General features: G+C 44.7%; 1 protein-coding gene across 9 annotated transcripts in view; it reads right to left on the reverse strand.

Moving 5' to 3' along the window:
• Window positions 1-1,757: 1,757 nt before the first annotated feature.
• LOC139410872 (GTPase-activating protein and VPS9 domain-containing protein 1-like) overlaps window positions 1,758-25,237 on the reverse strand; it is a 29,343-nt gene continuing 5,863 nt past the window's right edge. For 2 of the 9 annotated variants that reach the window (XM_071156478.1, XM_071156477.1), the window contains exons 3-28: window positions 24,716-24,983; window positions 23,932-24,507; window positions 23,704-23,787; window positions 23,441-23,575; window positions 22,653-22,842; window positions 21,935-22,009; window positions 19,728-19,885; window positions 19,408-19,537; window positions 19,047-19,172; window positions 16,474-16,647; window positions 13,764-13,901; window positions 12,427-12,561; window positions 11,639-11,749; window positions 11,195-11,275; window positions 10,180-10,526; window positions 9,899-9,986; window positions 8,244-8,315; window positions 8,003-8,122; window positions 7,794-7,923; window positions 7,486-7,598; window positions 6,998-7,157; window positions 6,523-6,710; window positions 6,129-6,342; window positions 5,821-5,893; window positions 5,504-5,701; window positions 1,758-5,141 (exon numbers count right to left, since the gene is read on the reverse strand). In XM_071156478.1, the coding sequence (XP_071012579.1) occupies window positions 5,001-5,141; window positions 5,504-5,701; window positions 5,821-5,893; window positions 6,129-6,342; window positions 6,523-6,710; window positions 6,998-7,157; window positions 7,486-7,598; window positions 7,794-7,923; window positions 8,003-8,122; window positions 8,244-8,315; window positions 9,899-9,986; window positions 10,180-10,526; window positions 11,195-11,275; window positions 11,639-11,749; window positions 12,427-12,561; window positions 13,764-13,901; window positions 16,474-16,647; window positions 19,047-19,172; window positions 19,408-19,537; window positions 19,728-19,885; window positions 21,935-22,009; window positions 22,653-22,842; window positions 23,441-23,575; window positions 23,704-23,787; window positions 23,932-24,507; window positions 24,716-24,983 (4,225 nt within the window). In that variant the 3' untranslated portion in view covers window positions 1,758-5,000. The remainder of the gene's footprint in view (window positions 5,142-5,503; window positions 5,702-5,820; window positions 5,894-6,128; window positions 6,343-6,522; window positions 6,711-6,997; window positions 7,158-7,485; window positions 7,599-7,793; window positions 7,924-8,002; window positions 8,123-8,243; window positions 8,316-9,898; window positions 9,987-10,179; window positions 10,527-11,194; window positions 11,276-11,638; window positions 11,750-12,426; window positions 12,562-13,763; window positions 13,902-16,473; window positions 16,648-19,046; window positions 19,173-19,407; window positions 19,538-19,727; window positions 19,886-21,934; window positions 22,010-22,652; window positions 22,843-23,440; window positions 23,576-23,703; window positions 23,788-23,931; window positions 24,508-24,715; window positions 24,984-25,237) is intronic. The other 7 variants (XM_071156479.1, XM_071156480.1, XM_071156486.1 and 4 more) reach the window with 7 other exon arrangements.

Here is a 25,237-nt window from a genome sequence, read left to right on the forward strand (position 1 = left end):
CTTGAGACCAGGCTGGCTCTTTCCATGACAGACTGACCAGGTGAATCCAGGTGAAATCTATTATCCCTTATTGATGTTAAATCCACTTCAATCAGTGTAGATGAAGGGGAGGTGACAGGTTCAAGAAGTATTGTTAAGCCTTGAGACATGGATTGTGTGTGTGCCATTTAGAGGGCAAGACAAAATATTTAAGTGTCTTTGAAAGGGGAATGGTAGTAGGTCAGGCACACCAGTTAAAGTGTCAAGAACTGCAACGTTGCTGTGTTTCCTGTGTTTATGAAGCATTGTCCACCACCCAAAGGATATCCAGCCAACTTGACACAACTGTGTGTTGGAGTCAACATGGGCCAGCATCCCTGTGGAAAGCATTTGACACCTTGTTGAGTCCATACCCCAACGAATTGAGGCTGTTCTGAGGGCAAAAGGAAGGTCTTCCTAATGTTTTGTACGCTCTGTGTAGATTAATACATTCTGGTAATCAAATTTCAAATATATTTATCAAGCCCTTTTTTACATCAGCAGATGTCACAAAGTGCTTATACAGAAACCAGCCTAAAACCCCAAACAGCATGCAATGCAGATGTAGAAGCACGGTCGGTAGGAAAACTCCATAGAAAGGCAGGAACACAGGAAGAAATCTAGAGAGGAACCAGGCTCTGAGGGGTGGCCAGTCCTCTTCTGGCTGTGCCGGGTGGAGATTATATGTACATGGCCATTAAGGCCAGATTGTTCTTCAAAATGTTCAAATGTTTATTGATGACCGGCGGGGTCAAATAATAATCACAGTGGTTATAGAGGGTGCAACAGGTCAGCATCTCAGGATTGTTTTCTATAGACCTAACACATTTAACTACTCAAGGTAATATAGTGGAGCGAGTGAGGGGAGATATGGCATTCCACGGTTCCCCTAGTAGTCATGCACAAGCCCCGCTGGACTGATCATCTGTTATTCCAGAGCCATCTGGGCCAGGCTCCAGGGCTGTTTATATCCTCATGCAACAATCTGACATCAATGTGAAACAAGAGTTGCGTCAGAGAAGCCAAGTCCACATTTTCTCCACTTCATCCCTCAAATAATAAAACAGCAAGCATTTTTTGCATCAAACTTTAATAAAAATATAGTATATAATGAAACGTAGCTGTTGCCCATACAGCCAGAGCTGTGTAATGCAGGATATGATCACATTGGGATCATGGGCAAGCAGTGATTGGGGAAACAAAGACCTCATTCTCAATGTATCGGAAATCAACCATGTATCACAAACAAAAAGACTCTAAACCAGGCCAATTTTGCCATTGGTTAATTAATCCAACTAATTAACTGCACAGAACATTTGAATTTAAATTAACAATTGAGAGACATTATCAGGATGCAAGCCACTCCGAGGACTTTTTTTTGTAAGAAAGATTACTATTAGAGAAGGCTGTGTGTGAAGCGACGCTTTTAGATGAGAAATCTCCAATTACAAATCTGCCGTACACTTGTCAGCAGTAATTAAATGTTTGGTTAGACGTTGCTATGTGGCGCTGCCGAGATAGGATGATCTTGCTCTGTTGCCCTCTCCAACAATTATGTTCCATGCAAAAATACGGTCAACATGCACCATTTATTGTGCAGCCTGAATGTCAGAATTTCTCTGAAGCTAAATCTGAATTACAAAGCCACAGAATATGAAACAAAAAAAACGAGACTACAACATCCCTCCATTAGCCTTCACACATTATACTTGCATGCAAACAAATAACAGGATACTGAGTAACAGAAAAATGACTGTTTAATAGTTTAAGAAGTATATAATACATTAATCACATTAAAGACAGATCGCCTACCCCTCTGCATGTCATAATTGTGCAAGCTTACAAATGTCAAATGTATTATTCTGCCTACTCTGTACAGGGACCAGAGCACAGGGAGGATTGTAAAGCTTTGAAGACCAGATTTCATAGGCAAGTGTCTCTTTGTCCACCAACGGTCTACTTGTACAATCAATGCTAAATCAGGCTATAGTACAGACTTCTCAATGTTAGGATGTGTACTTGAACTTCACAATAAGAGGTATTCTGTCACTGTGTATGAACAGTATCACTCAGGTCAGACACTAAGGCTGGTTGTATATTTTTTTTTTAGCTATTAAAAATAGTCACTGATATGTATAAGGGAACATTGAAACACTATTCAGGTCCAGATTGTTTCACATTTGGTCTGTACTGTACAGTACCTCTAAAGTGACACCACAAACACTTATAGATACAGTCTATCTGCATTTGGTGACATAGTACATGGTGTGTTTTCAAACAGGTTAGACAACAGTATCATCTATTTAGCAGAGGTGTATTTAAAACGGTAGATGCTGTACACACATATTCCTCAAAAATCAGGAAGAGAAGTCCGGGAATGGGGAGAAAACAAACATATCCCACCTTTAGAGATTGCTTATGTCCTTATGACTAACAGTAAGACCTAGCTAAACTACCCATATAATCACCTCAATTAGAGTATTTTAATGTCAGAGGCATTAGTTCAAATGAGTGCAACTTATTACTAAAGAGCAGGGAAGTAGAAAACATGTAAAATGTTCTGCTTGTAGAATGTAGGGCTCAAGCGTCGCTAACCCCGTACAAAAACTCAAGAGTAATTTAGCTCTGAACTTTTAAAAATAAATGACATCAGGGTCACAGACTCAAAAGAAAACCAAGCCTCATTCTTCTCAACCCTTTCATACCTGGCCTGAGTTGGAAAATAGAAGTATTTATAGAGATGTTTTTACCAGCAAGGACTACCTGCTCGTGTAGCTACAGTAAGAAGACCATCCTATAAGACAGTGCAAGAGGAGACGGAGCAGATGCACTCGTTTAACAGACCAACCTCTCACACATTCAACATACGCCCTCTTACGCCCATCACAGCCTTTTTCCAGCGGTCAGTAACATGTCAGTGTTCTGATTGTTTGTTCTTTTTGTTGTGCTGTCTATTCATGTGATATGAAAGCAGTCATTTAACACATCAAATAAGACAAAACACTTGGCACAATACTAAGCGCGCAAACAGTGTGTTCCTTCTTTTGTAGCTGCAATGAAAACAGAACAGGAGTTTGAGTTGATGACTTTGGCTGCAAGTGATTTTGAAAGTTTTTTTCCCCCTTCTTTTTTTTAAACCTTTATTTAACTAGGCACGTCAGTTAAGAACAAATTCTTATTTACAATGCCGGCCTACACCGGCCACACCCTAACAACGCTAGGCCAATTGTGCGCCGCCCTATGGGACTCCCAATCATGGCCGGATGTGATACAGCCTGGAATTGGACCAGGGTCTGTAGTGACACCTCTAGCACTGAGATGCAGTGCTTTAGACCACTGACACTCGGGAGCCCCTGACACAGAACAGGCAGAGGAGCAACATGCCTGTAAGTGGAAGAAAATGATGAAACTGGAATATCCCTGCGCTCTAAAATTGTATAATAAATAAAATAATCCACGCGAGCATACGCGTGAAGAGTCCCTTTCTTGATCATGTGAGGTAGAGCTAATCCAATCACTAGTCTGTCTGCTCTATGCTGAAACATACATGCATTCAACTACAGAAATACCTAACTTTATTCGCTTGGAAATGCTTTACTACCTTGAATACTAAAGGTTACTTTGACCCGCCTAAAATAAAAATATGACATACTAGTATGCTTCATTGTAGCAGGGGAAGATGCTATAGAAGCCCCTTGAACAGTGAATACCTGTTCCATTATTCTTTCTATCCAACCAATGTTAAAGACTTGTGCCCAAAAATAAATTGCAGGTTCATTGGTTCTAACTGAGGTAGAATCTTGGATATTCAAGGGCATAACGGTAATGGGAAGGAAATGAGTGCAAAGGGAATTAACTGAAACAACCAGCGGTGTTCCACACACTGCCTGTCCTCCTCAGAGGTCACTCCCAGCATAGAGGTTGGACAGAGGTTTCTTAAAAAGAGGCTGTGGGGCTCATTGGTGATAATGGGGTGGGAGAGTAATGCCAATCGTTTATGGAAAATAAAGAGCAGAACCCTCATACTCAAGAATATATAGAAAATGAATAGACTTACACAAAACGCCCCTCAAGGCACTCATTTTCAGTATTTCCAAATAAGCAGTGCTACTGATATCTCATCCTGGGGGCTTTTCAGTCCAAGGACAACACTGCTCCTTGTCCTAACACTATATATTTGTTTGTTTTTTGTTTAAAGGCATTAAATAGAATGAAATAAATACATACATTTTATTTAATATATAAATATGTGGGCCCTTGTGTCAAAATTGCCACATAAAAATAAGTATTTAGGAAAGGATGAACTGAAATGACTACATTTGTTTACATTTGATGAAAAAAAAGTTACCCTATTATCAATGTGGTAGCGTTAAAAATAGAAACATTAGTATATTGGATTGATCTTATAATGTATTGAGTCACGAATACTCAGTATCTATTGAGTTTTGTGATTCCCCAGGATACAATGCATCTGAAGAGCATAAGTATTTCAGGGGAAAGATTGCACAATTTAACAAGGAAGAACTTCCATCACCTACTTGAAATCCCCTTCCACTACATTTATCTGAGATCATCTCTAGGAAACATGGTTCCCTTTCATCTGATTAGAAGCTTTATCAGTCAATTTAACATCAGAATCATAACTTAAGATAGAACACTTTGGATACAGACCCCCACACCTCACCATGACTAAGGAGACCCAAAAGATGAAAGGAAAAAACATCTAATTAGTTTAAGTTCAAAGTTAACATCTGCCATTTTTCCAAGGCCTTTTTCTCTACTGTAAAACCTGGATTTTGCCAGCTTAATAATCATATATACTCTCAGTCTCTGACTATGTACAGCTATACAAACAGACAGCAGACAGGGTGTGGTCCTGGTGGCTGTGGGGAGCAGAGAGAGAGGGAGCAGTTGGTTGGGAAGTCTCCCAGTCCAGTCTCCTTCACCACGGTCTGCCCATACAGGTGGCTGTTCGTTCTGCTTCACTTGCGATCGTCGATGGTCTTAATGAATTCCACTGCCGCGGTGAACTGCATCCACCAATAGCACTCCTCCCCACTCAGCCGGCTGGCGTAGAAATTATTGATGTACTGAATAGTGGACAGCAGGCAAGGCGGGTTTGCCTGGAGGGAGGGGGCTCACATTAACCACGGAGAGAGCCACACGTCCGCCATGTATAATACATGCCGTATGTAAATATGTCCATACAAGTTATCATACAGCAAGATCTTTATGCTACTACACATTTACTATGCAGTTGTCTAGGTGAGAAGGAATTGTCAGAAGTTCTGCTAAGGATTCAGTTTTACATTCTGCATTTTAGGGAGATGAGGGTCATACTTCAGGCAAAGCCTATCATTTTAATAACCATGTTTGTGAAATTAAAGATGTGGTTTAATGAGGTATCAATTTTCATGATCTAAAGTGAATATGTTGTTGTAAACATCTCAGAGTAACTTTATATCAGTTTGCGATGGATGCTCACCTTTATCAGGACAAAGACGAGCACAGGGACAAAATCGTCAGCTCCGGGGACAGAGTCCTCGTTGGCCAGACTCAGGAGATTCATGATGGTGGAACACATGCGTAAAATACATTGCACTTTGTCCCGAGGGGTCTTGTAGGCACTGATGGTCCGGATCTCTGACTGGGCAGACGGCCAGGGAGCCTCCCTCGCATACACCTGGAGCCACACAGGAAAAAGCATCCAGCATGTCAAATCTGTAAGAGCTCCAAAACATCAACACAAAACATCTCAGACTTTGACTGACAGTTGGGGGATACAAATCTGTGGGGCATTACCTCTGGGATTTGAAGAGCTTTGTGATTCGCTGTCACCACTTTTGAGAGACGTGCTATGTGTTCCTGAAGAAGCCTAGAGGGGGAAACATGGATGTAGAGAGCAATAGATACAGTAGCCTAAGATAAACACATAACATAGCAATACAGGGTATTGGTTATTCAAATATGTCAAAGATACTGCTGCTACAGTAGCATCAGAGGAGGAGGAGAGGATTCTGGGTCATTTGATAGCGTCAGGGGTTGCAGCTACACCGAGGCTGGGGCTGTGTGATGGAGGTGAGGTGGCGGCGGCGGTCACCGTTACTCACTGGTCTCTCAGGATGTCCCCGTCCTGGTTGGGGTAGAAGGCCAGCTTGAAGATGCGGTTCATGACGCTGCGCTCGATGGCCATCTGGGCATCCTGCAGCTGATCCTCGCTGGCGTACTGCCAGATGGCATCATGGGCCATGGCCCCGTACAGGTAGCGCAGGAAGTCCTCCACCGCCGCCGTCTTGTCGTCTGACGCTGTGCACCCCTGGAAGGCTGGGGGGGGGGGGTTACATATTGACACAGTTTGGTGCAGGTAGTTAGGTTGAATATTAGTGTCTGTATTTTGAATTCCACTCTATGGCCATTCAGCAGACAATCAACTAGCAGAGACAACATGAGTAGATTAATGGTTACAATATCACAGTGATTGTGTCCGTAATAAGCGGCAAAGACCTTTGATGAAGTCCAGGGACTTCGCCTCCATGTGTTCCAGTAGGAGGCGAACACAGACTGTGGTGAAGTAGCGGTTAGCTACCTCCTTGTCCCTCAGCACCCTCTGCAGCAGCCTCTCCAGGTGGGCATGGGATGTCTGCAGACCCTGCCGACACCGCGTCAGATAAGCTATGTAGGGTGCCCGCTTCCTACCGGAGGGTACAACGGACACACACACACAGGCATTATGGATTATGCTTATTAACAGTTGTGTTCAGTGACAAAATTGTTGATCTGAGATAATACCAGTGAAATAAGACTCAACATTCATTGATAGTCTACCAAAATGTTTATTTTATCCTTTCAAATTGACATACACACAGGTATTTCAAACAAAACAACACAACCAACTATGCCACAGAACTACGTCCTTGCAGTAGAAGAGGTGAATGTGCAGTGGTCCTTCGGCAGCATGTCTGTCTTCCTCCATAGTTACCTGTAATCCTCAGCAATGGCAGCCAGCAGCTTCTTGCAGGTGCGTGCGTCGAAGCGACTGACGCAGCGCGTGGTCTCCTGGATCTGGGCCATCTGGTTCTTATCCTGCAGGTTGATGGCCTCCGCCAGCTGGACCTTCAGGAAGCACACGATCTCGTTGTCTGGGAAGGAGACGGGAGGGAGATGGCGGTGGGTCAGATACGCAGGCCCCTCAGTGGGAGAAGGGCTACTGCTGTAATCAGATCAGCCTTCCCTGCTCCCCCCTGACATGCGGATGTGACTGATGACTACAGAGCTTGTCTCTTATGGATTTCAAATGTAATCATTTCAAAGGATTTCACTTTCTATTGTGTGTGGCCGTGCCCTGATGGTAAACGTGTAGTGGGATGGCTTACTTACAGGAATGAATGTGGTCAGATATAATATGAACAGTGATGATAGAATGTGCAAAACAGATTTAGTGATTTTTTACAGTAGCTCGTCTGGTACCTTCAAAGTCTGTGTGGTCAGGCAGCCCATTGCGTGTGGTGGCAGGAGCCATGAGAGGGAAGGCCACAGACTCTGCTGAACACAAGGCCAGCCTCAACTTCTTCTTTGCATCACTGCAAAATATGAGTAAAAAAAAATAGCCAAATGTAGATTTGGTTTGACAGTCTTATCACTCTGTCTTTTGCCTCTGAAGCACTTCTGGCTAATTAAGCATCACATGAAATCTGATGCATAAACAAAGATCTTATTATTACTATTATCAAAATCCTAGCTGTGTGATTCCTGTGAGTTGGTGAGCGTTGGCTGACCTGAATGAGAACTTGTTGGAATCGTGTTGCTGGGCTGTCTGGCTGGCTGAGTCTGGCAGGTCGTCTGTGGACATGTTCTGCAGAGCTTCGTCTCTGGGGGAGTTGTGCACACACTCCTCTCCACACAACTCTGTGTACAACACATTCACACGCTCAAATTGATTTAACGTGTGTGTGAGTGGGTGTACCTGAGCGAGAAAGACACTGACCTGTGGCGTCGTAGGCTGCAGCAGTGGCTCCTTCACTGGGACTGGTCCTCTTGATGTTCCTGTACTTGTCAAGGATGTCTTCTGCTGCCTGGGCCTGGGAGTTCCTGGACAGAGGGTCGTCTGACACACACAGGAGACACCACAGGCACATTTGGATTAAACCCACCATGGGAAACATGCCCAATTCCTTTCCCCGTGATTCAGCCATATCTGAGTGCAATGACAGTAAATCAGGACAGACCTTGTGGGACACGTTCATGGCCCATATTGTCTTTCTCCTGCTTGTCCCTTTTCCGTAAGGCTGCTATCGGAGCTGTGGAGAGGGCATAATGAGTGAGCTAGGAGAAGTGCAGCTACGCTCTCCTCTCACCGTCTCTGGACCACAGTCCCATCATGACTCACTTCACACAGCAGTGTTTCATGACAGCATGTGTTTATACAAGGTATTTTCTGACTAACAATGCAGAGGAGAGATGCATACCATAGCATAGCATCATATCACTGAACAAAACGAAGGAGATTTATCCATCTTTTTACTGCATGAAAATAGCAAAGGAAAAGAGTGGTAAATAAAACCAACATGGCTGAAATAATACGACTGCCAGACCGCAATGGAGAAATAAGATCATAGATATATACACATGATAAAATATCAATATATACAGTAAGTGTATATATTTGTACAAATAAGCAGGTGAGGCTCATCCTAATAACGTGTCAACTAGACAAACGGGATGTGTCCAGATAACAGACATATCCTACAGGACTGATATTTAAAGGGAAAGAATGTGAAGAGGACTAGCAATGATTAGACTAAATGGGTTGTCATTCTGCACGCTCCAATAACATTGGCTCACAATGTTGTATTGCAAACAGTACAGTGCAAAAAGAAAAATGGAGACAACCAAAACAAATGCATGAATGCTGAGCCAGAGACATCAACTCAGGTGGCACCATGTCACATCACAGCTTTATCACAAAGGGCCACGTCTACAAGCCTCATGACCTACAGAACTCAGGCACTGACTTCAGAGCCGCTAGCTCAATGGTGACAGTTACAGTGTCGGGACGTGTTACCTGGGACTTCACTCTCAGCCGTCCAATACAGCACTGTGTGAGGAACACAACAGACAAGGTTGGCCTTTCACACACTCAGTCTGCCTGGCTGCCACTCTGTGTGAGGGGCTACACATCACCATGGTATTCACAGCACAGCAGCAGCAAGGCCAACAGCAGGGCCTTTATGTGGACTTCACAGGTTTACACTTCTCTTTGCAGATCTGGCTTTATTAATACAACTTCAATGTTCACTAAAGGAACATCATTATCTAAAAGAGTAATAGGCAGTCATCTCTTGTAGGCACAGCTCATTATTTCCCTGACACTTCCATGAGAGATGGTTTTGGAGTTTAACTGCAACAAGAGATGTGTAATCTATCCGCGGTGATGACAGCGAGGTCTATGTAATGACCATTAGGCTGGGGATGACAGGACTGCTTGGAGGGGTACCACCGCACAATCTACACCTGCTCAAGCCCCTCACATTAATGATTAGTTTCACAAACTAAAAATAAATCTAGCGCAAGTGAGACGTGAGGAAAAGACATGTCTGGTGTAACTTCCAACAAACAGTATTTGAAGTGGAGAGATCACGCATCATCACTCCCTTTCTCACATTACAAACAGTACAGGTCTGAAACACTCCATTTTCTAGAACAGATGTGATTAAGAGAAGATCGTGAAAGAGTGAAAATAATGTACGATACATAGGAACCATGCAATTCTCTAACGAATTGTAACAATTTTCAACCCACTAAAAGCATTTTTTGCAACAGACAGCATGCCAAAATGGCACAGTGATGGAGGGGAAAGAGAGTAGTTGAAGTGACACTTTACCTTTGGGAATGGCTGACTGAAAGCGTTTCTTCCACCACGGTCTGTTGCGATCAGACTTTTCCTCATCACTGTCCTTTCTCTCCTCAACCTTTGGGAAAACAGACATTCAAGTATGTTTTAGAATCCGTAGTGACATACTGTACAGTAGGACAGGAAAGAAAGGCTTGCAGTAGAGTTCAAACTTAGACTATTGCTATAGAGCAGTAGGTCTAAAACTAGGCTTGGAGAGCAGCATACAGGACTAACGCGCGACACAGGCAGCGATGACCAGCAGCTCTCACCTCCCCTTTCAGGGAGTCCTTGCTAGGAGACGAGAACGGCCCCATAAAGAAGGCCCCGGCATGGTCCCGCTCCTCGGCTGCAGCCCTGCGGTTCAGGCCCGGGTCGCTGGTGGGTCGGCGGCCTGGGCACACAATGTCAGAGCTGCGGCTGCGTACCAGCCTGTCTGTGTAGGAGTGGCGCTGCTTGGTGTGCTCCAGCTCGGCTTGGGCCAGGCAGTGGGGCGTGAACAGGGAGTAGCGGGGCTCCTGGCCCAGAGCACAGGTCTCTGGGATGGGAGGGTCAGGGGGAGGATGAAGGGGCCTGGCGTAGTGCACCTTGGGCCTCACAATGGTACCAGTGGAGGAATCTGTGTTGGGGGAAAACATGGCTTAGTTTGGTTATACAGCTTTATACATAGGGGTGTATCACACTCTCTCTATTACCCAGATTGTCCAGAAACAAAAGAAAAGCAATACAATTAGAAAGTAAGGGACAGTGCTAGAGAGAGGTTGGTGGGAGACAAGCCCTAGGTGTGGGTAGGCCACCTGTTCCAAGGGTAGATTGTCTCTCCTGAAAAGCTTCCAATGGCAGCCTGGTGCCATGAGCACAGTGGGACAAGGGGACTGTGCCAAAGTGCCTGGGGTGAGGTCTCTCAACCTGTCATCCCTTCACCTTGCCACAGACACACAGCTCTGCCACAGCTCCCCTCCCTCTCCAGCCATCTCCTCCTCCACTCACAACACTGAGCAAGACAGGGCCACAATTTACCAAGCGCAGAGAGAACAAAGAGCAAACCACAATGGAAATATTATACACCAAATTAGCTAATTGAAATGACATTCCCACGCAGTAGACATTTTTATTGCACTAATGTTTTGTCCAGTAATTGGGGCGAGACTCTTTGGTTCATTTCTCAGAGCTCAAGCTGTTCTGTGAGCCCATGCCATTAGACACGACTTAATGATGCTCATTTCCGGGTTTGATTGGACACTCGACACAGCAAAGACCCCAGAGCATAGTGGAAGCAGAAATTACCTTCGCCGGAAGAGAGGGGATCAAACATGGCCAGTAAGGAGTCAGCCTGAGAGGGCGGAGAGGCCAAACTGTGATGTGCTCCTGAAACAACAAGAGGGGAAATAGAGAATTATGAATGACATTCATACACTAAACAGAGAGTCACTTTCTGCTATAATTGGTCATGTCACTGAAAAACGCATGGGCTATTCTGTGCTTCGTATTATACAAAGAAAGTCATCATCATCATCATGTACCTACACTTTGTATTTGAGAAATATAGTCTAAACATCTTATATGAAAACATAGCAGAAAGACTCCAACAGGGTCAGCAGCATTCTAGTGTAGTGGAGAGGTTGTGGCAGCTCAGCTGTAGAGCAGACAGGGATTGATAGGTCTTGCTGATGACAGTGTAGTGATGGCACAGCCAGGCCAGGGTTGAGGTGACTCTTCCCGCTCTCCTACCGTGGGATGACTCCTCCCCATCTGGACTGGTCACAGAGTCCTTCCCCCCAAAGTCCGAGCTGCACTCTGACCGCAGGTCCTCTGTCTTGTTGGGGATGTCTTCTGATGTCGCTGCAGAAGAAAAAATGTCTGTTCAAAAGTCTGTCATCCAGGAGATGTTTACATTTGGTGGAAGACTTGGTTTTGCTGACTAGCTCCTTTTCTGAGGGATTGAATGTGTGATATTTGAAAGGTAGCAGCATGACACCATACACACTGTATTGAGAGGATATGCCGAACAATCCCACTGGGACCTCTAAATATGGTAGCGGGAGATCCCATGGGTGGGATGGTGACACAAATAGCAGCAGCAAGAGTGATAATTAGACAGAGCCTATCCATCGGCCAGGCCCCTCTGGGACATGTTCCTATAGGGGCTCAGCCATGGGCACTAGCCCAGTCCTCTTAATCTGGGATGCTACGCCAAACATGTCAGCACGGCTTGTTCACCTGAGCTACCAGTACAGAGTGCCAGGGTTAACCTCTGTGCCCTTGCCAAACTCTCACACCTGATTGTTGACTGACTATTTAGCATTATTGACCAACCTGACTATTTAGCATTATTTGACGGTTTTCCTACTAACACAGACAACTCCCAACGTGGTTTTAAACTAGCATGCATGTATTCTATGTAACTGACCAGCTAGGTTGCTTTTACTTGATTTCGCACTGTGTGTTTTATATGTAATGAAACCTGATGTATAGGGTGTAACCTCACAGCTTCAATGAGTGACATATTCGCAGGGTACCTGAGACAACGCTGAGCCCTGGGGTGCTGGGCCGAGAGCTGACCTCTCTGACCTCTGTGTCATCGGAGGTGCTGCCCACCCCGGAGCAGCTCTCTAGCTCCTGTAGACGCTCCTCCTGCTTCAGGTCTGGGGCTTCTGGAAGGGATTATGGGGAGACACACACACACACACACACACACATCCCGTTATAGTCATTGTGGTTTGTTCTTGCATACAGTAGGCAGCCTAAAATAGGCCTATGAATGCCAATGTAGACCTTGCTGTATGTTTGCTCTCCCTTCTCTGGGAGGACAAAGTAATAGCAAAGAAAAGCTCATATGCACGAAAGAAAACAAACCATTTACAACTGACAAAGAGAAAAACAGAAAGTCCAGCCCATTTTGTGGCTGCCCAATGGAGCTGTTCAGCTTAACCCAGAGGCTCCATAGTAACAGCCGTAGTCATTTGCATGCTCATTAGTAATAATGTGCTAGTGAAGTGCTCTTTGGAGTGCAGTTTTCTGCTGCCTAGCCATGAAACAAGCGCTCAACTCCAGGTGAGCATCAGATAGCCCTATTACAGAGGAGAACAGGGGCAGCAAACGGAACAAAAAGCAATCAAGACACTCATGCATGTCAATTTAACACTGCACATATTGCAATGGTGCACTTCAATTAACAGAGTCTGGGCTCTAGTTATGCTTTTATTAGCACTCAATTGATATTCATGAAACACTGACTTTCTAGGGGATTTACGTAATCTAACAAGGTTTAACCTGGTTTTTAACTAAATAACAGACCGTGCAAGATTGATATGATTCCTGCTGTTCATCATAAGGTATGGTTTGTAACTGCTGCAATGGGACCACATTTACACTGTGCTGGAACTGCTCAGCACATGTCCATACATAGAACATGGTCCGAAGAGGGTTGCAAAGCCTACAGATTTGTGAGAGGATGTCGCCAGCAGATAACAGCACTCGTTGCACATTTCCTCATGACTGTTCCTTCACTACAGGTGCAAACACACCTGGAGGTTCCTCTGGGGAAGCCCAGAGCTGCCTTACACTGTCACAGGCAGATGTGCCCTGATAGACAGGCTAGTGCACACAAACATGACAGATTGCACCCACTTCCTTGATTTGGAACTGGGGGACACCACACCTGGCATGTCCGCCCACACACAGAGATTCATACCGTGCACACACCTACTGGAGTGACTCATGCAGATGCAGCGCATGGAGGAAGACAAGAAAATGAATATACATAGAAACTCATGGAAAATGTGTGTAGAAAGTTGTGAAATAGACAGGAGACAGCATTCAGCCCCTATAATCCCCTTCTCCACACTGAACCCACCTGAGTCGCTGGGCAGGACCTCCACACTCCAGGCCTCGCTGGTGGTCTCGGAGATGGTGGATCCATATGGGTCTAGCAGCACTGAACCAGAGCCTGGTAGACACAGCAGGCTGCCCAGCATGTTCTCTACAGCCGCCCCTGAGAACACACGCAGACAGACAGAGAGAGAAAGCCTGGGGTCACGGGCATTTCATGCTGGGCCCAAAGGTATGCGCACACGCACACACACAAACTGTGCCAAAGGTCAAAGGTTAATGGTAATATCTCACCCCACCGCCGCCCCCTGAGCCATGACTTTGAGCTGTTGATTAAGCCGGGCATTACTCACAACCAAATTATCCCTCACCCCCAACCCTCCCACAAAGTCCTCCACACGACGTCCCTCCATTTCCATTTGGGATGCTGCGGCAGGTTAACAAGGCGGAAGAATGCGGAGGAGGGGAAAGAGCTAGCAGGTGTGAGTGGGAGTATGGTGGCCGGGGTGCGGATCATGAGTCGACCCGTGGTACCCACACTCCCAGGTACGCCATGTTTCCACTTCACAGCACACACACAGGCGCACGTGCGTGACAGTGCCCAGGCAACAGTCTGCAGGGCGGGGGCAGGGCCCTTCCTTGCGGCAGGAGAGCTCTACCCTGCTGTCCATGTTTACAGTCTTCAAGGTAGAGGCGCAGAGCACTTGTCTTTCAGGTGGATGATTAAATGAGTGGCACAACAAGAAGTGAAACAATTAGAATGTCTGCCTCATTATCATGGTAATCTTATCAGTGGGATAATGAGGTATTAATGGATATTTAATGTGCATCTCATAACCCAATCCCTTGGAGAAAACACATAAGGAAACCGTTGTAAATTCACTTAATGATGGAAAAGTCCCCCAACACCATATTCCGAGCAATGAAAAATGGTGGATGCAAATGAGAAGGAACCAAGGTCAATAAGACTGCAGAGACTGAGTGAATATATATGAGCGAGAGAGAGAGCTTTGCATGGAATAAAATGAAAAATTCTGATGTCTTAAGGCGTCAGCATGCTTCAGTTCAGCTGGTGCCAAGCTGAACTTGGCGAACCGAACAAGTGTGCTCGCAAACTCCCTTAAAAAGACCTTCTCTTGAAAACAAGAAAAAAAGCAGCAATAGTACTGTTTGGCCATTGAGACGCCGTAGCCACTCTCCAAAATAGTCAGAACTAATCGAAGTCAAGAAATCTGTCATTAATTTACATTTTTGCCGAATAAATCTTATTTGTATGATTTTACATCTAACTAAGATATTCAGTGCATTATTGTTCAACGAAAAAAAATGTGCATGAAAACATGTCGTCTCTCATTGAATGACAATACTTTATTTAAGAACCCCTACTGTTGACCAATCACCGATGAAGGGGCATAGACTTCGACCTTCAGCTTGCCTCCAGAAATGTTTTGGTGTACACAACCAATCCCCCCCCAAAAAAACTCACCGAAGTCCAAAACGTCACAAAATGTCATAATATTTGCACGAATTCTACCGAACTGTTTCGGATGGGATGTATGTGGACGCCATTAGAGAACATTAAAAAGGTACTCCTTACTTTAAAGAATTAGCTAAATAAAATGGGATACTCCAGAATAAATGTGACTTTAGGCTATATTGAGTGGAACTATTAAAAAAGAAAAAGTTAGAAATACAAGCTAGATGAATAGCCGATAATGAGCTGCACACATGAACTCATACTTTGATTGAAATCATGCATCGATGCTTCAATGGAAACATTCTAGTTATGCACAAGGATCTGAAGTTGGGATTCAGGCCGAAGTGCCCATTTTCTACCCACATATAACCATCTACCCATAGCTAAACTTAAAAAGGGAATTCAAGAGAGTGACCTCAATCAAGAACACACCCATCACTCGAAAAAAGTAAATTAAGAAATAGCAATGAAAAATCTGTCGTCCTTCCCCTGAGCAAGGCACAACTGACTAGGTATCCTCACTTTCTCTTTCCTTTCAAAATGCCTCCGATAAAATGCAATTGCGTTCGTTGTCCGTAGCCTGTTGTGAGGCCGGTTGGATGTACTGCCAAATTCTCTAAAATGACATTTGAGGCAGCTTATGGTAGAGAAATTCATGTTAAATTCTCTGGAAATAACTTGTGGACATTCCTGCAGTTAGCATTCCAATTGGACGCTCCCTCAAAACATCTGTGGCACTGTGTTGTGTGACAAAACTGCACATTTCACAGTGGCTTTTTTCCCCAGCACAATGGGCACCTGTGTAATGATCATGCTGTTTAATCAGTTTTTTGATATGCCACACCAGTCAGGTGAATGGATTATCTTGGCCAAAGAGAAATGCTCACTAACAGGGAGGTCCTTACTACACTGAACAATAAATAAAATAAATTATAATATATATATATAAATAAAACACACACATGGCATATGTTGGAACTCCTTCAAGACTGTTGGAAAAGCATTCCAGGTGAACCTGGTTGATAGAATACCAAGAGTGTGCAAAGCTGTCATCAAGACAAAGGGTGGCTACTTTGAAGAATCTCAAATATAAAATAGATTTCGATTTGTTTAAAACTTTGTTTACTTCATGATTCCATAAGTGTTATTTCATAGTTTTGATGTCTTCATTATTATTCTACAACGTAGAAAGCAGTAAATAATAAAAACCCTAGAATGAGTTGGTGTACAAACTTGAGACTGGTACTGTATGTCTTACCAGCTATTTCCTGCAGTCTATCTTCGTCCATGTTGGGGTCAAAGTCGCTGCCCAGCACGTCTGTGCTCCAGGTCTCACTCACAGTCTCAGAGATATCCCGGTCATCCGTCAGGCCCATCATGTCTCGTATCTCAAACTTCCTCAGTTTGTCATCCAGGTTGTCCTGAGTGGTGGCTGGGGGTTAAAAATAGACAAAGTTATCACAGCTCAATTTAACAATCCCTGACATTGATATACACTACCGGTCACAAGTTTTAGAACACCTACTCATTCAAGGGTTTTTCTTTATTTTGACTATTTTCTACGCTGTACATCAAAATAATGAAATAACACATACGAAAACATGTAGTACCCACAAAAAAAAAAAAAAAAGAGTCTCCAATCAAAATATATTTTATATTCTTCAAAATAGCCACCCTTTGCCATGATGACAGCTTTGCACTCTTGGCACGCTCTCAACCAGCTTCATGAGGAACTTCTTTCCTTCTTCATGCATTTGAGCCAATCAGTTGTGTTGTGACAAGGTGGGGGGTGGGGGGGAAACAGCTCAAATAAGCAAAGAGAAACGACAGTCTATCACTACTTTAAGACATGAAATTTCAAGAACTTTTTCTGTTTCTTCAAGTGCAGTTGTAGTAAGGACCTCTGAAGGGGGGGGGTGTATATTTATGTATGTATGTATGTATGTATGTATGTGTGTGTGTATATATATAAACTCAGCAAAAAAAGAAACGTCCTCTCACTGTCAACTGTGTTTATTTTCAGTAAACTTAACATGGGAAAGAAGATTCAACAACAGACATAAACTGAACACGTTCCAAAGACATGTGACTAACAGAAATTTAATAATGTGTCCCTGAACAAAGGGGGGGGGGGGGGGGGTCAAAATCAAAAGTAACAGTCAATGTCTGGTGTGGCCACCAGCTGCATTAAGTACTGCAGTAGCCCTCACCCTCCAATCCAACAGGTCCCAGACGTGCTCAATGGAATTGAGAGCCGGGTTCATCGCTGGGCATGGCAGAACACCGACATTCCCGTCTTGCAGGAAATCGCACAGAACGAGCAGTATGGCTGGTGGCATTGTCATGATGGAGGGTCATGTCAGGATGAGCCTGCAGGAAGGCTACCACATGAGGGAGGAGGATGTCTTCCCTGTAACGCACGGCGTTGAGATTGCCTGCAATGACAACAAGCTCAGTCCGATGATGCTGTGACACACCACCCCAGACCATGACGGACCCTCCACCTCCAAAATCGATCCCGCTCCAGAGTACAGGCATCAGTGTAACGCTCATTCCTTCGACGATAAACGCAAATCCAACCATCATCCCTGGTGAGACAAAACCGCGACTCGTCAGTGAAGAGCACTTTTTGCCTGTCCTGTCTGGTCCAGCGACAGTGGGGTTGTGCCCATAGGCGACGTTGTTGCCGGTGATGTCTGGTGAGAACCTGCCTTTCAACTGGCCTACAAGCCCTCAGTCCAGCCTCTCTCAGCCTATTGCAGACAGTCTGAGCATTGATGGAGGGATTGTGTGTTCCTGGTGTAACTCGGGCAGTTGTTGTTGCCATTCTGTACCTGTCCCACAGGTGTGATGTTCGGATGTGCCGATCCTGTGCAGGTGGTGTTACACGTGGTCTGCCACTGCGAGGACGATCAGCTGTCCATCCTGTCTCCCTGTAGCGCTGTCTTAGGCGTCTCACAGTAAGGACATTGCAATTTATTGCCCTGGCCACATCTGCAGTCCTCATACCTCCTTGCAGCATGCCTAAGCCACGTTCATGCAGATGAGCAGGGACCCTGGGCATCTTTCTTTTGGTGTTTTTCAGAGTCAGTAGAAAGGCCTCTTTAGTGTCCTAAATTTTCAGAACTGTGACCCTAATTGCATACCGTCTGTAAGCTGTTAGTGTCTTAACGACCGTTCCACAGGTGCATGTTCATTAATTATTTATGGTTCATTAAACAAACATGGGAAACAGTGTTTAAACCCTTTACAATGAAGATCTGTGAAGTTATTTGGATTCTTACAAATTATCTTTGAGAGGGTCCTGAAAAGGGGACTTTTCTTTTTTTGCAGATAGACAGAGGTCCTTACAACATAGAACAAAAATATAAATGCAACATGTGAAGTGTTGGTTCCATGTTTCATGAACTGAAATAAAAGATCCCAGAAATGTTCCACACACACAAAAAGTTTCTCTCTCTCAAATTTGTTCACATTCATGTTAGTGAGCATTTCTCTTTGGCCAAGATAATCCATTCACCTGACTGGTGTGGCATATCAAGAAACTGATTAAACAGCATGATCATTAGACAGGTGCACCTTGTGCTGGGGACAATGAAAGGCCACTCTAAAATGTGTAATTTTGTCACAACAATGCCACAGATGTCTCTCAAGTTGAGGGAGAGTGCAATTGGCATGCTGACTCCAGGAATGTCCACCAGAGCTGTTGCCAGATAATTGAATGTTCATTTCTCTACCATAAGCCAAAGCAAAACAAATAAATAAACTGGAATGAGTAGGGTTTCTAAAACTTTTGACCGGTAGTGTAGCTGATGATTTCTCACAACACACCATGTTCGTGCTCCAGCAGTTGTAGAGCCTCCACCCCATTGCTCCCTGATGGCCCAGCTCCCAGCTCTGACACAGACTCTCCCTCCAGGTCCAGAGACGACACAGAGTTAGACCGGTTGGACGGACCTGTGGAAAGAAAACAATTACATTGTGACATCTCTAACTACAATGCATCAGATTACAAAGTCCTCTTCTGAATCCTATTTTTGTGGTACATTAACAGTTACTGTGGTTTACAAAAGATACACTGTAATAACATCTATTATAAACTCAATTCCATCGTCAAACATTGAACACAGTCTGTTGTGTTGCTGTAGTAACTACTGAGTTAGCAAGGCATGTGGGCTGTTAGCACACTGACCCTCTGAGATACCCTCCAGGTTGTCACTACAGAGGGAGAAACGCAGGGTTTTGTCTGGTTTGCAATGGTGCTTGGTGTCGTCTGCAGGAGTGTACCCTTGTGCTCCATCAGTCTGCTGCACGGTCAACACCTGAGAGAGAACAGCACTGGTTACTGCCACCCTGGCTCTTGATATGGGCTTCCAATAATGACAAATACATCTGTTACATAAAAGTAAATATAAAAGTAACTGATCTTTGATTTCCACGATTGTGTGGAACTGTATTCCAGCACATCTCCCTAATGAACTAATCTTCATGATCCAGGCTCCTTATAGTTACCTCATTCTCTGACATCATGCCGGGGATGGTCTGCGGGCTGCTTCCGAGTGAGATCACCAGCACCTCTTCTGGCATCACCTCCTGCAGGGATTCCATGGAGCTGGCCTCTGCTTCCCCCTGCTGGGCCAGCTCAGTACGGCTGCGACTGCGGGAGGCTGCTGGGGGAGCAGGAAGACAGACGGGATGAGGCTAACTAAATAAGAGATTCAGGGTTAGCAGGGGACAAGGAGTTACTCTAATATGCACTAATTAACAGAAATTCAGAGTGCGCAAAAGACTGGTATCGGTTTCAATTATAACAAAAGCAAAAAGTAGGCAATATACTATCTATACAACAACCGAACGTACAGACTCACCTACCTACACACAACTACATACAGACTGCTTTGCTAGTTAGATTACCTGAAAGTTGCTCCCAACCTGTTAGTTGCTCCCAACCTTTCAGTTTTGCATTGTGAAAGAAGTATTGCAGTGAACAGAAATATTGGACTAATGAATATCTCACATTTAATCATTAAATCAATGAATCTCTCCTAATAGAGACTGAATATTTTGCTAGGCCCTGCTTAGATAACCTGTGCTGTATAACCCATGCAGTGTAATACAGGTCAATGACTGCATCCAATCAGGTTCACAAAACATAAGTGCATGCCAAACACAATGAAGCAGTCACACTCATCACAATCTGCACATGGCATGCATACCATTCTAATGACCGACCTGATGGACTTCTACAGGATGACAATCTGTTCCTACATTGTGCTCTGTGTGGTTTTTTATTTATTTTACTTCATCTTTATTTAACCAGGTAGGCCAGTTGAGAACAAGTTCTCATTTACAAATGTGACCTGGCCAAGATAAAGCAAAGCAGTGCGACAAAAACAACACATGGGATAAACAAATGTACAGTCAATAACACAGTAAAATATATATATATCTACAGTGTGTGCAAATGTAGTAAGGTTAGGGAGGTAAGGCAATAAATAGGCCAAAGTGGGGAAATAATTACAATGTAGCATTAACACTGAAGTGATAGATGTGCAAGTAGAGATAATGGAGTGCAAAAGAGCAACAACAAAAAATAACAATATGGGGATGAGGTAGTTGGGTGTGCTATTTACAGAAGTGCTGTGTACAGGCGCAGTGATCGGTAAGCTGTTCTGACAGCTGATGTTTACAGTTAGAGAGGGAGATGTAAGTTTCCAGCTTAAGTGATTTTTGCAATTCGTTAAAGTCATTGGCAGCAGAGAACTGGAAGGAAAGGCGGCCAAAGTAAGTGTTGGCTTTGGGGATGACCAGTGAAATATACCTGCTGGAGCGCGTGCTACGGGTGGGTGTTGCTATGGTGACCAGTGAGCTGAAATAAGGCGGGGCTTTACCTAGCAAAGACTTATAGATGACCTGAAGCCAGTGGGTTTGGCTACGAATATGTAGCGAGGTACAGTTAACGAGAGCATACAGGTCGCAGTGGTGGGTAGTATATGGGGCTTTGGTGACAAAAACCGATGGCACTGTGATAAACTTTACTCAGCAAACTGGATGCAGTGCTGGGGGCTAGTCAGTTTTACGAGGGTATGTTTGGCAGCATGAGTGAAGGAGGCTTTGTCTGCAAAATAGGAAGCTGATTCTAGATGTCATTTTGGATTGGAGATGCTTGATGTGAGTTGTCCACATATTCTAAGTCAGAACCGTCCAGAGAAGTGATGCTAGGCGGGCGAGCAGGTGCGGGCAGCAATCGGTTGAAGAGCATGCATTTAGTTTTACTAGCATTTAAGAGCAGTTGGAGGCCACAGAAGGAGTGTTGTATGGCATTGAAGCTCGTTTGGAGGTTTGTTAAGTGTCCAAGGAAGGGACAGATGTAAACAGAATGGTTATGGTGCAAGATCTTCAAACAGAGGGATGCACGATCCCAACATCAGCAACTTCAATATCTCTTTAGCCAAAAGCAAGTGTCTGAAAACATTCAGCAAACAACCGGGTATAAACGATGTTAACAAGACGAAAGCACAGGGCGAAGCAGGCATGATCAAAACAACATGGACAAGAGCACATCTAGCGCTATCTGGTGGTGAAGCAGTGGGACTGCAGCTACATGGCTAAAAGCATGGCTGTTACTGTATGTTTATGACTGGCAGTGGTACATGACTGGCAGTGGTACAAACACACTTTAGTTCTAGTCAGCCTCACAGGGCTGCCAGGCTACCCACCAAAAGGTGTAACTAATGGAATGTGTGCAGACAGGGTGGTGGTTGTGGAATCCCAGGATGTTGCTAACTGTTGTCCTGATCGTTCATAGGCAGCAAAGGAAGAAGGAAGAAGGTTGAGGGTGAAAGAGCATACAGGGCAAATATTTAGTAGCAACAGTATAAAACAGTTTAAAATCTGACTAAAAGGTTCATATTTTAGGGCAGCTTGAAGTGGCTTGTTTCATGGCAGAGGATGTTGTGCCCTCACATTTAATGAATGTATTTCTAATGGAGGAAGGTATACATTTCTCCATCTATACCAATTAAAAAGGGTTCATTTATATTTGGTCATTTAATTGGTTGTCATTTCTGGAATTGAGCTCCAATCTAGAAGCTGCTAATTACCTGTAGAACAGTCCGGGAACCTCATTAGCTTCCTACATAACAGGGGATTTCTAAGGCAGCCATTACAACTCTAGCAACCTGGTTATTTATTACCATGAATGAAACAACCTATAGTTTGTACATAAATACAGCAAGGCTGGTTTCAGTGAAGATTCAAACTGAACTCTCCAACTGGTGCCATCAGTTACAGCAAAATACACTATTGAAAAGACATCCTATAATGGGAATGACAAGTACTGGAGATGAACAGCATACATCATTAAGCAGTATGTAATTCTATCTGTCAGAGAGCCAGTGGCTGCACATGTACAGTAACAATAGCTGAGGTAGGTACCTAAGTTCCTGTTCTTCTTGTTGGCAGGGGTGGTGGTTGGGGAAAGCTGGGGGGTGTTGGAGGGGGTGAGCTCCAGACTGTTGCTCTTCACTGTGCGGGACTGGGGCACGTTGGCCATTAGGGTCTCCAGGAGTATGTGCTCCTCCTCCCGGAGGTAGTCCCCTGCCATCACACTCCGTACAAAGTCCACCTGAACACCATACGATTGATTTACTTCATTTAATACTCTCACATCCTAGTCTCTATGTGGAACCTAATTATGATGTTTTTAATAATGCATGAATAGCTAAGCTGGAGGAGAACTTATGCCACAGGTGATAAGTACAGGGCTCTGCTTTACAATTAAACTATAAGTGGTGCTTGAGACATGCTAATGTGCAGAATACAGCTAGAGTAATTGTTGATTATTGCACTGTTATAAGGAAAGGTTCCTGTAACTCCAGGAATATGTGAGACTATTTTGTATACTTGAGTATGGTATATCCCAGTTAGGGTTCCTGGTTATTCCCTCCTGATTCCTGGAATTTTACAAACAGGATTTCTGGAAAACCTGTGACTTTTGGGATAGTTACCAGAATTTTGTAACCCTAATACCAGTCCTTAAAACATAACAGCACTCTCAACAACCTGTGTGAAATGTCTCTTTCTGCTCTGACAAGTTTGGGCATGTCATGTAAATTTTCTGTAACATAGGAATCTCTACTGTTGCCTGTATAAAACATGGGGGTATACAATTCTTAGGCTAGGCTAACTATATAACAGTCAGACTCTGGGCTTCAGCAGCGTACCAGGCAGAGCAGCTGACTGTGTGTCATGTACGCCACAGTCCTGCTGAGGCCTTCAAGTAGGTTCATGGAGGACATGGGCGGCGTCTCCACAGCTCTCCCTCCGATTACCACATCCAGGAAGGCAGATACGCAGCTCTGAGGTGACACAACCAGACAGTCAACTTCAATAATAAGGCAAGAAGCAAAACAAGTATTCAGAATGTAATTAAAGCTACCCCATGGGCAAACCGGTCCATATTAAGATGTGTGTTTGAGTATATTACCTTATCGAACTTGGCCAAAGTGTTTTTTCTCCTGGGGTCTCCATCACCGTCAGCCATGGCCAACTGTTGAAGAAGCTGCCCTACCTAGAGGACAAAGATAATGATTAGAATACATACAAAGGTAACAATATTTTGTCTTGTTATCTAACAGTTAAAACAAGATTTGTACTCTAAGCTGTCAATATAAGACTAGTGTGGATGTATGAGTCTGTTGGCTCCTCCACTGACCTGCATGAGGTTGAAGCGAGCCACCTCGTTGATAGGGGCGTCTGAGATGATGCCGTACTGCTCAGGGTTGACTATGGCTGGGCAGATGAAGCAGGTGAGCAGCAGGTCCGTGCACATGGTCCGCACCTCGCCCACCTCCAGCCTCTCCACACACGACAGAGTCTTGTACATCTGAGACACAATCCAGCGCAGGTTGTGGGGGAAGCAGTAGGTGTTCTGCTTCAGGTAGCCGATGAACTTGTTGACCAGGGTCACCAGCTTGGCCTCATTGGCCTCCACAGCAGCCGCCACCTTCTGCCTGTAGCCCTCCGAGCCCTTCTCCCCAAACAGGCGCTCCTGCTGCGCCGGCGTGAAGCGCTCTGTCACCTTGGAGGGGTCCGTCTCCAGGTGGTCCTCGTCCTCCACCAGCAGCTGCATGATGGGCTCATGGAGGGTGGCGGTGAGGAAGAGCTTGGCGGAGTACAGCCCCTCAGAGAAGAGCTTGAAGAGGATGCTGAAGGCACACGTTCCTCGCCGCAGCAGCCGCCGAGGGTTGTCGCTCTCCTTCAGCTCAAACTCCACCAAGTATCGCAGGACCTGGAATTTATAGAAACAGCAGCACTGTTACCATCAGTTTTAGCAGTGCAGAGGTTAGAAACTAACTGCCTGATCACACTGCCTATGGGGATCTGTAATAGTAACATGTGGCTGCTTGGACTTTGTGAGTGCAACTGGCTATTGGCTGCGTGTGAACAGCATGTTTATAGTGTAAGTGTATAAATCAGAAGAGGTCTGGGCTGCTCACCTGCAACAGGTAGCTCTCATCCTCCTGCATGATACAGTTGCCATAGAGTGAGGTGAAGACAGTGTAAATGACCCCCTGTGTGTGCTCCTGGTTCAGCCTCTCCCCAGCCACCAGGCAGGAGGCCACCAGCCGTGGATTCTCCCGCACCCGGCCCAGGAACTCCCCATAGATGCTCTCCTGGAATCCCAGAGTCTTGTAACCATCCAGGAACTGTGTGTCCTCCAGCACTTTGGCATGCTGGCAGCATTCGGCCGGGGAAGCCTCAGCACTGTAGGAAAGAGAGCTTTAATTACAAGAGCAGAAGGCTCCACAAACCAGGAGCTGGAATTAGGCAATAGCGGGCCACAATGTTGATTAGTGGTTGGAGTGACATGTAATTGTATGACATTCTTGCTGATCACGGGACTCCTCTTATTCCTTGCAATTTCCCTTTTGACCTGCTAAACTAAATAATACTCAGCTGGGTCTGGTATGCACCATGTTTGTATTTGGCAGGATCTACCATAAACAAGATGATCACAT

The sequence above is a fragment of the Oncorhynchus clarkii genome, chromosome 6 (assembly GCF_045791955.1).
Source record: "Oncorhynchus clarkii lewisi isolate Uvic-CL-2024 chromosome 6, UVic_Ocla_1.0, whole genome shotgun sequence".
Taxonomy (NCBI): domain Eukaryota; kingdom Metazoa; phylum Chordata; class Actinopteri; order Salmoniformes; family Salmonidae; genus Oncorhynchus; species Oncorhynchus clarkii.